This window comes from Onychostoma macrolepis, chromosome 21, assembly GCF_012432095.1.
Source record: "Onychostoma macrolepis isolate SWU-2019 chromosome 21, ASM1243209v1, whole genome shotgun sequence".
Classification (NCBI taxonomy): domain Eukaryota; kingdom Metazoa; phylum Chordata; class Actinopteri; order Cypriniformes; family Cyprinidae; genus Onychostoma; species Onychostoma macrolepis.
The window spans coordinates 15,631,937-15,645,144 of record NC_081175.1 but is presented as its reverse complement, the minus strand read 5'-3'; the positions used below and the strand labels follow the sequence as shown (position 1 = coordinate 15,645,144).

The following is a 13,208-nucleotide window of genomic DNA, read 5'->3' as shown; positions in this document are numbered from 1 at the left end:
CACCAAAAATGTAAATATGAAACAGAAACTACAAAGATAGCCTATAAAAAGAATTGAGGGTAAGACTGTTTGTCTTTTCAATGAGATGCCCTGCAGCTGCAGATCAGAGGAAGTGATTCAGTCCAAAAGACATTTCCTGGAAAATATCCTCTGCATGTGAACATAGAGTGTGTGAAAAAGCTGTGACCTTGCAGATAAACAACTACTGGAAAGTTTCAACAGAGGTTATTTCTTAGAGGAGACAGATATTCTTCACAACACACTTTAAACATGAATCATGTGCTGAACCCGTTCAGAGATGAACGTACTGATGTTTGGAACTAAAACATCTCATTTTAACAACAAATACTAATGTACCTAATTCAAATCATCTTGATAGAAAAGGAAATTTTATTTACCACATGTGTAACAATTTCTAAAGCTCTCTCCCCACTTTTCCGTTCATCACCAGTCAAATAATTACATTTATTTATAATTAGACTAATTGTATTATTAACACATTAACCTATAATTGTCCTCTGATTTGTAATGCACAATACAGAGAGCTGAGAATGTCAGTTGGCAAACAACAAAACAAAACAAAACATATTTTTGCAATAGAGTACAAGAATAACAAGTGAAGAAGACAATAAACAAAATATCATAAGAGGGTTACAATACATGAAATTCTGAAATGGATAAAATCATCCCTTACAAAAAATTACTGCAGTTTTTGTTACATGTAGAAAAATGCAGTTTTTTGGACACGAAAAAACTGCATTATTGCCGTTTTACTGCAATACATCTGAAGTACAATTCAGTACTACCAAAGTGCAATACTAATAAAATGCTGTACAGTAACACTGAAATGCAACCAGAATATTCAGAATAACAAGTTTTATTTTACACAACTGCAATATAATAAATTAAGGTACAAAACAACAGTGAATGTCTCAAACAGCAATGCAACAAATTATTTTACTTTTCTTTAAACTTAAAATAACAGGCTGAGAGTTACACTAAATGTATTTAGTGTTTATTTACAAATCACACAATCATGCACATTTCTTCCCTCATTATTCTGACAGGTTTCATTTTCTGAAGAGCTTATCCTCATTGTTCCGCTTGGTTCTTATGACTGCCTTCATCTCAGATGTGGAAACACTATTTTGGATGTAGTCTGGAAAAACAAACAAACAAAAACTATAAGAAATTCTCAAGTTTCAGTTACACTTTTCACTACAGGCATATTAGTATGCTTAAAATAAATCTTGAATTGTGATGTCACCAAGTGTTTGTGTAAAGTATTCATTCTACTCCCAATTAATTTCTTATGACATATTGGTCAGCATTAACAATGTCTTTGAACACTCCAGGTAACAGAAGTTGAAAGGTTGGTTCAACCAAAAATGAAAATTCTGTCATCAATTACTCACCCTCATGACGTTCAAAACCTGCAAGTCTTTCGTTCATCTTCAGAATACAACTGAAGATCTTTTTATAATGAAATCCCAGAGCTTTCTGTTCCTCCACTGATAGTCCATGCAACTATCCCTTGCACAATAACATGCATTTCTGGGAAAAAGCATAGACACAATCATGTTTAAATACTGTACAGAGTCCTCCAAAGTTATTTGCCCTCTTTATCATTTTGGTTTTTCGTTCAAAATTCTAACCTTAAATAAAAAAATAATAATAATTAAAAAAGAAAATTAATAATAATAGAAAAAAACAATTTACAAACATACAAGTATATAATTTAAATATATTATTAGAATACAGTATATAAAATATGTGTTCCACAGTTATTGTGCCCCCTTCATTTAATACTGTGTGTAGCCTATAACCAGTGTTGGGTAAGTTACTTTCAAAAAGTAATTAATTACAGTTACTAATTACATCATCAATATTGTATTTAAATTACTTTACTGATTACTCTGTCTGAAAAGTAACTTAGTTACTCAATAAGTAACTTAATTATTCAAATTGCTAATTAAGCTACATCTTAAAATCCCTATAAACCTTAATAGAAATTAAACTGTTTATTCTTTCAATTTGAGTCAAACTGAATAATTTAGCCTTTTAGCTTTAACACAACTTTAATACTAAAACATTTTTATAAAACCTTCTTTGGTTAACAAATATAAATACTCTGCAAAATATCTGAATAACAAAAAAGCTTAAAAGTTAAACAATACATTTCAGTTTGGTAAGATGTTCAGGAAAAGCCCAACTAGTAAAATCCATACAGGTTTATGTAAAAATAACACAAACTAATTACCAACTAATTATTCTTACCAACTAATGAAGGTAAGAATAAATTACAGAAATGATCTTCTCTGCTTAATAAAGCCGTGTCAGATCGCACTGTTCTTATGAGGTAAATTCCTCATAGCAGGTCTTCTTTCAAAAATGATGAAAATTAGATGAATCTTGATTTTTTATTTTTTTTTATCTATCTAGGTGTGGGCGTCTTTTTTTCCCCCTCCTCCCAAAACAGCTTATACTACTGTTTCGGCTCTGCAGGACATGGAGGCACCAGGGCAATCACTTGCATTTTTTTTTTTCAGTGGAAACAACTTAAAATAGCCTACGCCGTCATTTTTTTATTTTTTTTTTCTGATAAGAGTAATACATCATTCGGAACTGTAAAGGGTCTACTTTTATTTGTGTGCACTCACAATATCAACAAAACGTTGTGCTTTTATTAAACAAAGAAAACAAACATGATGCGCTTTCTGCCGTCTCGTCTTGAACAGGAGCGCTTCACAAAAACGAACCGAAGCTGAGCGAATATATGCCTCACAGACATAAATATATCTATAGAAAGCTTTAAATTATCACGTAACGAGAAAAAAAAAAAAAAAAAAACTCTTTTATTATAATCTTAATCATAATCAATAAAGATGCATTTCTCTCTAAAGGCGCGTATAATGAGGAGACGGCGAGTCAGGATCAGCAACTTCATCCTTGCGACAGGGACTCAGAAAACATTAGTTTATTAGTAAATAATTCAAATAGGTCCTTACTATTTCCCGCAGACACATTCATGGCCATGTTTGCTGGGGCTTTGAGGTAAGATTTAGCCTAATTGCGTGTATTTGAACGCAGAACTCTTCAGCTCTGCTGAAGTCACTTGCTCTCGCTGCTGCTGCGGGACACTAAACACCGTCGAGCCGCTCTCAGTCGCTCTCAGGTCTGGGCTAATACGGGACGGTTGGCAACCCTACTTATATGTATCTGAGTATTTAAGGTTTCTCTGTGAATCAGGAAAATCTGAAAGTAAACGAACCGGCGCGCGGAGGGTTAACGCCACTGCATTCAATTTTATCTTTAGATGGTAAATTTAGATTTCAAATTCAATATTGATTTTAGAACTGTTGAAATTATTTAGTGTATGTAACGCAAGTACTTTATAAGTAACTGTAATGAAATTACCTAAAAATGAACAGTAATCCCTTACTTTACTTTTTCAGTGGATAAGTAATTTAATTACAGTAACGCGTTACACCCAACACTGCCTATAACCCTTTTCACACATAAGTGCTAATCCATGGCTAGGTGTGCATTACATGATTTTAATGCAGGCAAAGAACCACCCGACATGAAACGGGTTGCCTCCATTGAAGTCGATTAAAATTGTGTAATACACACCTGTTACAGCTAGGCTTAAAAGTTAAGTTAAAGCTGCCTTTAAAGAGATAGCTAACCCAAAAATGAAAATTCTGTCATTAATTAGTCACCCTTGTGTGGTTTCACACCCGTAAGACCTTCATTCCTCTTTGGAACACAAACAAAGATATTTTTAAAGAAATCAGAGAGCTTTCTGACCCTGCATAGACAGCAATGCAACTTACACATTCAAGTTCCAGAATGGTAGGAAAGACATCGTTAAAGTAATTCATCAACTCCAGTTGTTTTAACTCAATTTTATGAAGCGACGCGAGTGTTTGCGTCAAAAAAAAAAACTACTTTACCACTTATTTACAAAAATATTGATCTGTAATGTGCATTCATGAGAGCATCACAACGGATGAGTGTTGTGTTCATGCGACAGAAGACAAAATTGAGGTTAAACCACTGGAGTCACATGGATTACTTTCACAATGTCTTTCCTACTGTTCTGGAACTTAAATGTGTAAGTTGCGTTGCTGCCTATAGAGAGGGGTCAGAAAGTTCTCGGATTTTATCAAAAATATCTTAATTTGTGTTTTGAAGATGAACAAAGGTATTACGGGTTTGGAACGACATGAGGGTAAGTAATTAATGACAGAATTTTCATTTTTGGGTGAACTAACCCTTTAATGTTTGTGGAGTACAATTTGACTGGAAGGGTAAAACTAAGTAAATTTTCATTAGTTTGTTTGGTTACAGGTCATTAGATCTAGTGTTCTGACTGTGTGTGTGTGCTACAGTACAAGCAGCGCATTGTTTTAAAACAGCGATGGAACTGATTGTAATTATCTGCATTCATTGTTTTAATGCACACCTTCCAGTCAATCAGAGAGAATCAAAGAGTCCACAAAAAAAAAAAATGTTGAGAGCTTATGTTAAGCATTGAGAATAACTGCTGTTATAACTAGATTTCATTACCTTTCCATTCCCTCAGCTCTCTCTCTGTTTTCATACTGAAATGGCACTAGTATTGTAAATCTTCTTTTAGCTCTTTGATTTCATTTAACTCCTCAATCTCTTCATGTCTGAAGATCTCTTCCATGGCTGAGGAGACAGAGGACTTATACACTTGATTTCTCCAGCACTCCCACTGGTCTTAGTTTCTGAAATACAATAGCAGTTATTATGTTTTCTAAACTATAAAGATAATAGTTAATAAAAGATCAATTAAATAAAGTAGATTACTGCTCACCATTATTTGAGTGCTTGTTTCACCACAGCCATCATCCTCTGTTGAATTATATTTTTGGTTGTCTTTTTTTAGTTGTTACCAGTGCATTTTCCTGAAAATAGCAATCATACACTGATAAAATGTCCATTTCCACATTAATGTCACACTACTGCACATAAATACTGGTGTACAGTGCTGTGAAAAAAAATCCTGATTTATTCTATTTTTGAGTATATCCAGCACTAAATATTGTCAGATATTCCTAAGAAAATTTACATAAAACAAAGGCAAATACAGTTATCGTTAATAAACTGTATTTTGTGTTTATTCAGGTTGCCCGTTTCATGCACTTTTTTTTGAAGATTTGAACCAATTTAAGTCGAGTCACCATTATTTATATAGCGCTTTATACAATACAGATTGTTTCAAAGCTGCTTTACAGTGATAAAAAGAAAAATAATGCAAACAGAATTCACATCTGCTGTGAAGCAGCTCTAAACAGTAAAACGTGTCATTGTTCAGTTGAAATCAGTGTTGACTCAGTTAATTTTGATTAACTGTATAAAAAAAAAAAATCAAATATAAAATAATTTCAATGCATCTAGATAACAGTGGTGTCATCATCCTGCTCAGTTCAGTACTCATCCAATACGGTCAGTGGAGTCAGATCAATAATATTGCTGAATATTATTAGTCCCCAAATAAGCACGGCAAAAGTTGACAGTGGCAAGGAACCCAAACTCTGTCAGGTGACAGAATGGAGAGAAAAAACATTGGGAGAAAGTATGTTTAGTTTAGGGATCAGTTCTCCTCTGGCCAACAAATGAACATGGTGCGATTATGATTCAGGCTGCATCACAATTTAGTGTGAAATATTCAGGACTGTAGGCCTACAAGTAGCTGGAGTTATGGATCTCATTTAAAGACTAAAATCAGGTTTACATTTGTGGCTAACTAGAATGTGAGTGACCTTTAAAGCATTTCCAGAAATAAAGTCTCACTGTAACGGGGCTGACGAGACGAGAGGCGTGCGGATCCATGTGCAGGGTTTTATTTACAGGCATGGTCAAAGATACAGGCAGGGTCGAAACAATGGCAAACAGGTATGGCAGAGACAAGACAAAGAGTAAACTTAGGGCAAGCGTGGGTCGACGATCAGCGAACAGTATCCAAAGGGCAAGACAGGAGAGGGAAACCAAAACGTCAGCGATAGTCCAGGCAGGGGAAAAGGCTAGGCTAGGCTAGGAAAACTAACGGGCTCTTTAGGGCAGCGATAGTGCATACGATACTCGGCAACGAGGGAGAAAATGTCCAGGGTTGAAATGGTGTGTGTGATTAGTGATGCTGTGTGATCAGGTGTGCGTGTGATTAGTGCAATGAGTGATTGGTGACAGCTGTGTGCGTGTGATTGGTGAGATGGCTGATGGGAAATGCAGTCCATGTGATGTGTGGTGTGAAAGTCCATGTGGTGAGCGGGTGACCTCTAGTGGTGAATGAACGGGAGTGCAGACCAGATTCGTGACACTCACCAACATCTGTTGAGTGCCTTTTCACTTTTTCTCTTCTCCTCTTTCCAAATGCTTCCTCTGTTGCAAAGAGGGGTACACTGTACACTGAACACCTTTCAATGATTTTTTTCCTCATGTCAATTAGGGGTTAATGCTCTCCTAGAAACAAACAAAAAAACAAATACACTGTATTCAGTACAATTTTGTTTATTCCATTATTATAAATGATGTACTGATGCTATTGAGAACTGAACTGAGCTGGACAATAACATGACTCATTTCTACAGAACTGCTTATAACAAATTTCTGAGCCATAGCATAATTAAATACATCTATACACAGGGTTATCACTGGTTGGATTGGGATGTTGGTGTTTATTATAGTAAAAGTGGAGTAAAACCAGCATTAAACCAGTTGTTTTGTCTTTCTATCATAAGCTCCTCGCGCACAGACCCGCGCGCGCTACAGATCAGCACTGAAGCGGTGTTTCCTCTCGTTTTCTTCTCATCTCAGCGGGTTGAATAAGATATCCGTCAAGTCATTTTACATCTCTCTAAAATGATAACTAAAGATATATGAGGACATTAGACATTATACTCACCGCTAAACTGGATGAGTCGACTAGTCTCCAACTCGCCAGATGAACTTCTTCCGGAAAGCGTTTCTTCTCTTTTGTCGCACTTGTGAAAGGTCTCGGGGTGTAATGTTATGTCTTTGTGCTTTAATTGTGATAGTTCACATATGAACGATGTTGTCAAACCAAAACGTGTTTTATACTTTTATATCCATCCTGCAGTAGACACTACGGAAAAGACGCTGATTTACTGTCGGTTACAAGTAATCCGCTGCTCTCGAGACTCGTTGTCAGGACAACGACCTTTGGCGCGAAGGAAGATCTCACGTGCGGGTTATTAATTTTTTTGTACGAATATTTTATAGGATATTTTTAGAATATTCTACGTTACAAAAAATACTTTTAAAAACACTTGCCAAGTCTACTGTAACCACAGCACTTGCTACATGTTGCACAATACAGCATAACTGCAGTACAGGGCTAGAAGACTTTATTGGTAATGAAAAGAACCTCATTGCCATTCAAGTGAAATTACTGAACCTAATCATAGGAGCTTTATTTAAAAAAATGCTCATAAAAAAAAAAAAATACAATTAAATAAATTTAATCAGACAGACTTAGAAGTTTTTGCATCTGAAATCTTCACCTGCATTTCAGCTTATCGCTGAACTGCAGTTATATTGTATCTGTACTTCATTATACAGCAAATCTACAGTTGCACTTAATTGCACTTCAGTTTTACTGCTCTTGAACTTTAATGAACTGCAGTTATATACTTCATTATACTGCAATTGTCCAGTTGTACTTCAATGTACTGCAGTTATTTTTTGTAAGGGATTCTAAGGCTATAAGTAGGGCGTCAGGAAAAAAAATGGCTCATACAGAAGTTTGGCAATCCTTTTTACAAAATTAGAAAAGTCAACCCAAAACGCAATTCCAAAATAAGCGAGTTATATTTCTTTAAAATGACAAAAGCAGCAATTGGGTGAAATACTTTACATAAACTTTATAAGCATAACAGTTATGAATAATCTTTAACAACTTTCTTTCCGAGACTTTTTCCTATTCCATTCACTTAATTTATTATTCCTAAAACGTAATGAATTTGGAGTTTTATTTTGCTTTGTGCTTTGTGTCCCTTAGCAGCGTCCGTCAGTGACGTAATACATAAACAAGATGGCTACTTCCACGGGCTTAAGCAAAAGTGCTGCACTCTCTAAAGCAGATTACCTTAAACGGTATTTATCTAGTGATGAAGCTGGAAAGAAGTCTAAAGAAAAGAAGCTTAAGAAGAAACGGCCGAAACCCACGGGGAGAGGGTAAATATGATCGGTCACACGTAACAGAAATGCAGATTTTAGTTCACGGTATCCAGAGCTACAGCTGAAAATAATGACATTATGGCTAGTTAGTTGCCTACATGCACAGCATTTTGGAAAGTAGGAAATGGCAATAAAGTGGCTTTCAGCAAAGTGTACAGGGGTCTGAATTTCATTCATTTAACTCATTAAACTACAGGATGAAAATTGTGGACGACGACGTTGATTGGATGCAACTGGCAGCTCAGAATGATGAAGAAAAAGAAGAAGAAGAAGAAGATGAGGCGCCTGTGGTGTGTAAAAGCATGCTTTGCCTATTCCAGATTTTAGTTTGAACTTACTACAAACAGTAATTTAAGTAGTGAAAATCCTGCTGAGTATGCATACCAAGTGCTTTTGTAACACTGAATTGCAGTATGGTCTTTAATCACTATTAAAAATGTACTTTGGTGCTACTTTGGTTATGGAATATGGATTTCATGCATACAGCAGTGTTAAATGTCTACTCCTTTTGGAAATCCTCCTTTTTTTTTTTTAGATTGCAGAAGTGATAGATGAACGCCCAGATGAGATCAAGCAGCTGGAGGCATTCGGGACTGGCAAGTGGAAAGTGATTGGTGGTAAGACTTTCTATATACTTTTAGTTCTTGTACTTGCTTCTGTTTGTTTGTGCATATTTGTGTACGTATATGTTTTTTTTATCTGTAAATAAACAAAGCTCACCATTTGGTTTTAATGGAACAAAATGTATTATGAATTATAAAATTCCAAAATTCAAAATAGGGTTTATACACTACCGTTCAGAATTTTAGGTTGATAAGATTTTATAATATTGCCCTGTCTGAAATCAGAAATGCAATAGAAAAGTAATTTTATGAAATACTTTTACAATTTAAAATAATGTTTCTATTTATGTGATTTATTCCTGTGATGGCAAAGCTGAATTTTTACCGTGATCCTTCACAAATCATTCTAATATTCTGATTTGGTGCTTAAGAGACATTTATTATTATCAGTGTTGAAAACAGTTGTACTGCTTAATCCTTTTTTGTAGAAATCACAATAAAGGATATTTTAATGAATAGAAAGAACAGCATTTATAAGAAATGGAAATGTTTTGTAAAATGTCTACACGTCCTGATTTTGCTGTGTTAGATGTGTTCCTAGGTCAACGTATTTTGTTGACCCTGGAACAACATATTAATCCAAAAATTGAGTCTTGACTATATCCCTACACCTAAACCTAACCTTAACCACGAGTAATCCGTAAAATCAGAATAAATGATAGATAAATGACACTGATGTGCAAGCACCAAACACTGATTGTAAGTCTAAACTTCACAAAAACTATAAACTGGTTCCTCAAATCTGATTGGTTAATCACAATGTTGTTCCAGGGTCAACAAAGATGTTGATCCAGGAACATGTCGCACTAGGTAAAATCAGGTTCTGCCTACACACTGTCACATTTTGACAACTGAATGCATCCTTGCTGAAGCAAGTATTCATATCTTTTTTTTTTTTTTTTTTAATTAACTGTAGTGTACACGTGTACAGCTAATTTTTCTTAAGGCGAGACACTGCAGGTGAATAGGGTAAAAAAATTAACTAATAGTTATCGCCTTATTTACCTAGTTGATTGATTACATTGATGATTGCAAACATTTTTTGTATTACAAGTTTTCTAAAATGTTAGGTTTAAATATGCAAATGCGGCATTATTTAATGAAATATGCACTAATTTGCATACATTTCTAGTACAAAAATCTAAACACTGGATGACGTCAGTTTCAAAATTCTTGTTTAATTTTTTTGACATTACAGTCAAAAGTTTTTACGGAGGTTTTTATTTTGGGTATCTCATTTTGTCACTCCATAATTCAGAAAATACTTAGAACAGACAGAAAACACTATATTTGCTATAGTGCTACTGAAGTGGAGATTTATGGCTCAGTGTAGGAGAAAAAACTCATTTTGAGAAAACGGCCTTTAAAAATATGTGTTGTAATTGAAACCTATTGACACAAATAGATAAAGTGCTATAAAAGAAACACTTAACAGTGTCTTTTGGATGTTTTCGTTCTACTAGTCTAAAAAAACACTTTATGAAAAACCAAAAAGCCCAAAATCTCAAAATTGACAGGTGCATAAAAAAAAACAGCGTTTTTGCCTGCAGTGTCTCCCCTTAATAAAATGTATGTCTTATATTGTAGCAACAGAGAGCGATCCCCAAGAAACCCAGGACTCTGCATTAGATAAAAGGTATAAAGAAACTGTCCTTCCTCTTTAGTTCCAATACTTTTTTAAAATTATTACTGCATAAAGAGTGTAGTAAATGTTCCTTTTTTTTAGCCCGGACCCTGACAGCGGTCATGGAGTGCGACACGATTCACCAGAGACTTCTCCTGTACGGAGGGTGCGGCACGATTCCCCTGACCTCTCCCCCAAGAGGGCTCGGCACGACTCACCGGATCTCTCACCTCAAACACACAGAGCCGAGAACAAAAACAGACAGCGTGATTCCTTATCACCTTCCCCTCCAAGAAAGAGCCACAAGAGCTCACCCTCCAGAACTCAAAGGCCGCATGATAAAGGTACAGAAATCTATCTACAAATCAGAAACAACATTTACACTATGAGTTATGTGGCTCAAAATGATCTGTTATTTCAGAGTCTCCACACAGAAAAAAGACTAAAGCTTCAGATGACCTTTCACCACCCAGGAGACGAGTACGAAAAGGCAAAAACTCAGAGTCCGATCAGTCCCCACCACGCAGACGTCCTCATGGACGACGGGATTCAGACCCGGATCTGTCTCCACCCAGAAAGAGAGGCCAGGGTGGAAGAGGTTCAGATTCAGATCTCTCTCCACCCAGGAAGAGGTCTCAGGGGAGACGTGGGTCAGACTCAGACCTGTCTCCACCACGGAGGACACACTCTCCTGACGGACAGGCAGTGAGTTCAGGGTTCATGTTCGAGGATCCTTTATTTCAGTGGTCCTAGTGGCCCACTAGGGGGCCCTATCAAACAGTTCTGCAGGATGATTTAAAGTTAAATAAATAGAATTTATTTATTCTTTTCATTTGTATATAATAAATTAACCGAATAAAAATGCTAAAAATCATACACTTAAATTTTTTTCCCCTTCAACAACTTTTGTTTTTATTAAAGAATATACAGTTTTTGAAACTTTTGGAATCACAAAATTAATTGTGGTTAATTTCTTTAATATCTTCCAGTTTGTGTAACTAAAAGAGTTTGAAAACAAGCAGTTTACCAGAAAATACCAGAAAAAAAGTTTGGGGGGCCTTCAATTATGGGGTTGGACAACGAGTTAAACAGTTTGAGAACCACTGCTTTAAAAAAAAGACTGATTACACAGCAAGTAATGTAAAATATTACCCATTTCAGAATAAATCATTGAATTATTTAATTGCTATCCACTTATAAGTGTTAATGTTACTTTTTTATGACCTTTTCTGCTTTTTATTTTATTTTGTGTGGCTTCAAGAAATGCCTATTTTGTGCATTAAATTATTACTTTTCAATGGATCCCACATAAAACGTACAACATATTTACAATTTTTCCTATTTATGTTTAAAAATGAAAGTTGTAGCATGGATAATTATATTTATGATTTTTACCATTTTTGTTTTCAGGCCCCTCGAATGCTGTCTGGTGGAGCTGCAGGGCTCGTCTCTGTCGACATTTTGAGGAAAGAACAGGAAGAAATACGCAAAAGGGAAAAGCGCAATCAGCCTCTTGAAGGTCTCTTAAAAAGCAGCTGATAATGTTGCGTATTCTAAAACGAAAGTATTGTTTTATTTCCTAAAATTAATTACGTATTAATGTTTTTTGCTTTTTCAGAGGCATCAAGAAATGCAGAGACAATATTTCGAGACAAGTCGGGTAAGAGACGTGACCTGGAATTAGAAAGAGTCGAGCTTGGCAAGAAAGCAGGAGAAAAAGCAGAGAAAGATGAAAAATATGCACAGTGGGGAAAAGGGTGAGGTCCATTTAAGATTGTTCAAATGCAGATGTCATATTGTGATTTGTCACTAGCTTTGACATCTGTACTGTCCTCATTTAGGCTTGCTCAGGAAGAAATGCAGCAGCAGAACTTGATAGATGCCATGCGGGAGACTCAGAAGCCGCTAGCGAGACACATTGACGATGTAGACCTCGATCGGATGCTGAGGGAGCAAGAGAGAGAGGGAGACCCAATGGCCGCCATGCTTCGCAAGAAGAAAGACAAAAATGCTCAATTAAAAGGAATCAAAGGTAGATGTGTGGAATAATGCCCAAAATGCCATATGATCCCTGTTGTTTACAATTATTACTTTTAGTACCACAGTACTAATCGCAATCATCTGTTTTAATGTTTTTCTCCAGAAAAACCTCGTTACAAAGGTCCACCTCCACCTCCGAATCGTTTTAACATCATGCCAGGGTACCGCTGGGATGGAGTTGACCGGTAAGAGGTTTTGATGAGTGACAGATGGTTGGAAATATCATGAGCAAACTAATGCAAATGACTTTTCCTCTGATCCTTTAGGTCCAATGGTTTTGAGCAGAAGCGGTACAGCAGGATAGCCGATAAGAAAGCTGTCCAAGAGATGGCATACAAGTGGAGTGTGGAAGACATGTAGATCCAGATGTGTGTGTATAGAGATTCATGATTTAAAAACTGAAATGACTGGCATTAGTACAGTTCCCACTGCACCTGCACAGAACGTCTGTGTGTGCAAAATGTTTGTGTGCAGTTATCGGTCCTACTATGTACAAGAAATATACTTTCCTTATTAAATGCTACTTTTTTAACATCTGTTTTGTCTTGACTTTGATCAGCACCATTTCTAAACCAACAATTTTATTTAACAGAACAAATTCTGGACAGACTGGATCAAGGGTGTCAAACTCAGTTCCTGGCGATCGACTGTCCTGCAAAGTTATTGAAGTTAAAGTCCTGAGCACACATTAT

At 35.9% G+C, this 13,208-nt stretch overlaps 1 protein-coding gene and 1 long non-coding RNA gene across 2 annotated transcripts; one reads left to right on the top strand and one right to left on the bottom strand.

Moving 5' to 3' along the window:
• Positions 1-426: 426 nt before the first annotated feature.
• Positions 427-7,185, bottom strand: LOC131529012 (uncharacterized). Its single transcript, XR_009267972.1, has 6 exons — positions 6,935-7,185; positions 6,355-6,492; positions 4,847-4,937; positions 4,573-4,757; positions 1,416-1,554; positions 427-1,159 (listed from the first exon to the last, which is right to left on the bottom strand). It is a non-coding gene; the product is annotated as an uncharacterized LOC131529012 (long non-coding RNA).
• An 865-nt stretch (positions 7,186-8,050) lies between these two features.
• Positions 8,051-13,052, top strand: bud13 (BUD13 homolog). The gene is made up of 11 exons (XM_058759141.1): positions 8,051-8,226; positions 8,426-8,519; positions 8,765-8,846; positions 10,440-10,488; positions 10,579-10,820; positions 10,898-11,181; positions 11,887-11,995; positions 12,095-12,233; positions 12,318-12,508; positions 12,620-12,701; positions 12,783-13,052. The coding sequence occupies exons 1-11, from the start codon at positions 8,084-8,086 to the stop codon at positions 12,874-12,876; spliced, it is 1,509 nt and encodes a 502-aa protein (XP_058615124.1). The 5' UTR covers positions 8,051-8,083; the 3' UTR covers positions 12,877-13,052.
• Positions 13,053-13,208: the final 156 nt, after the last annotated feature.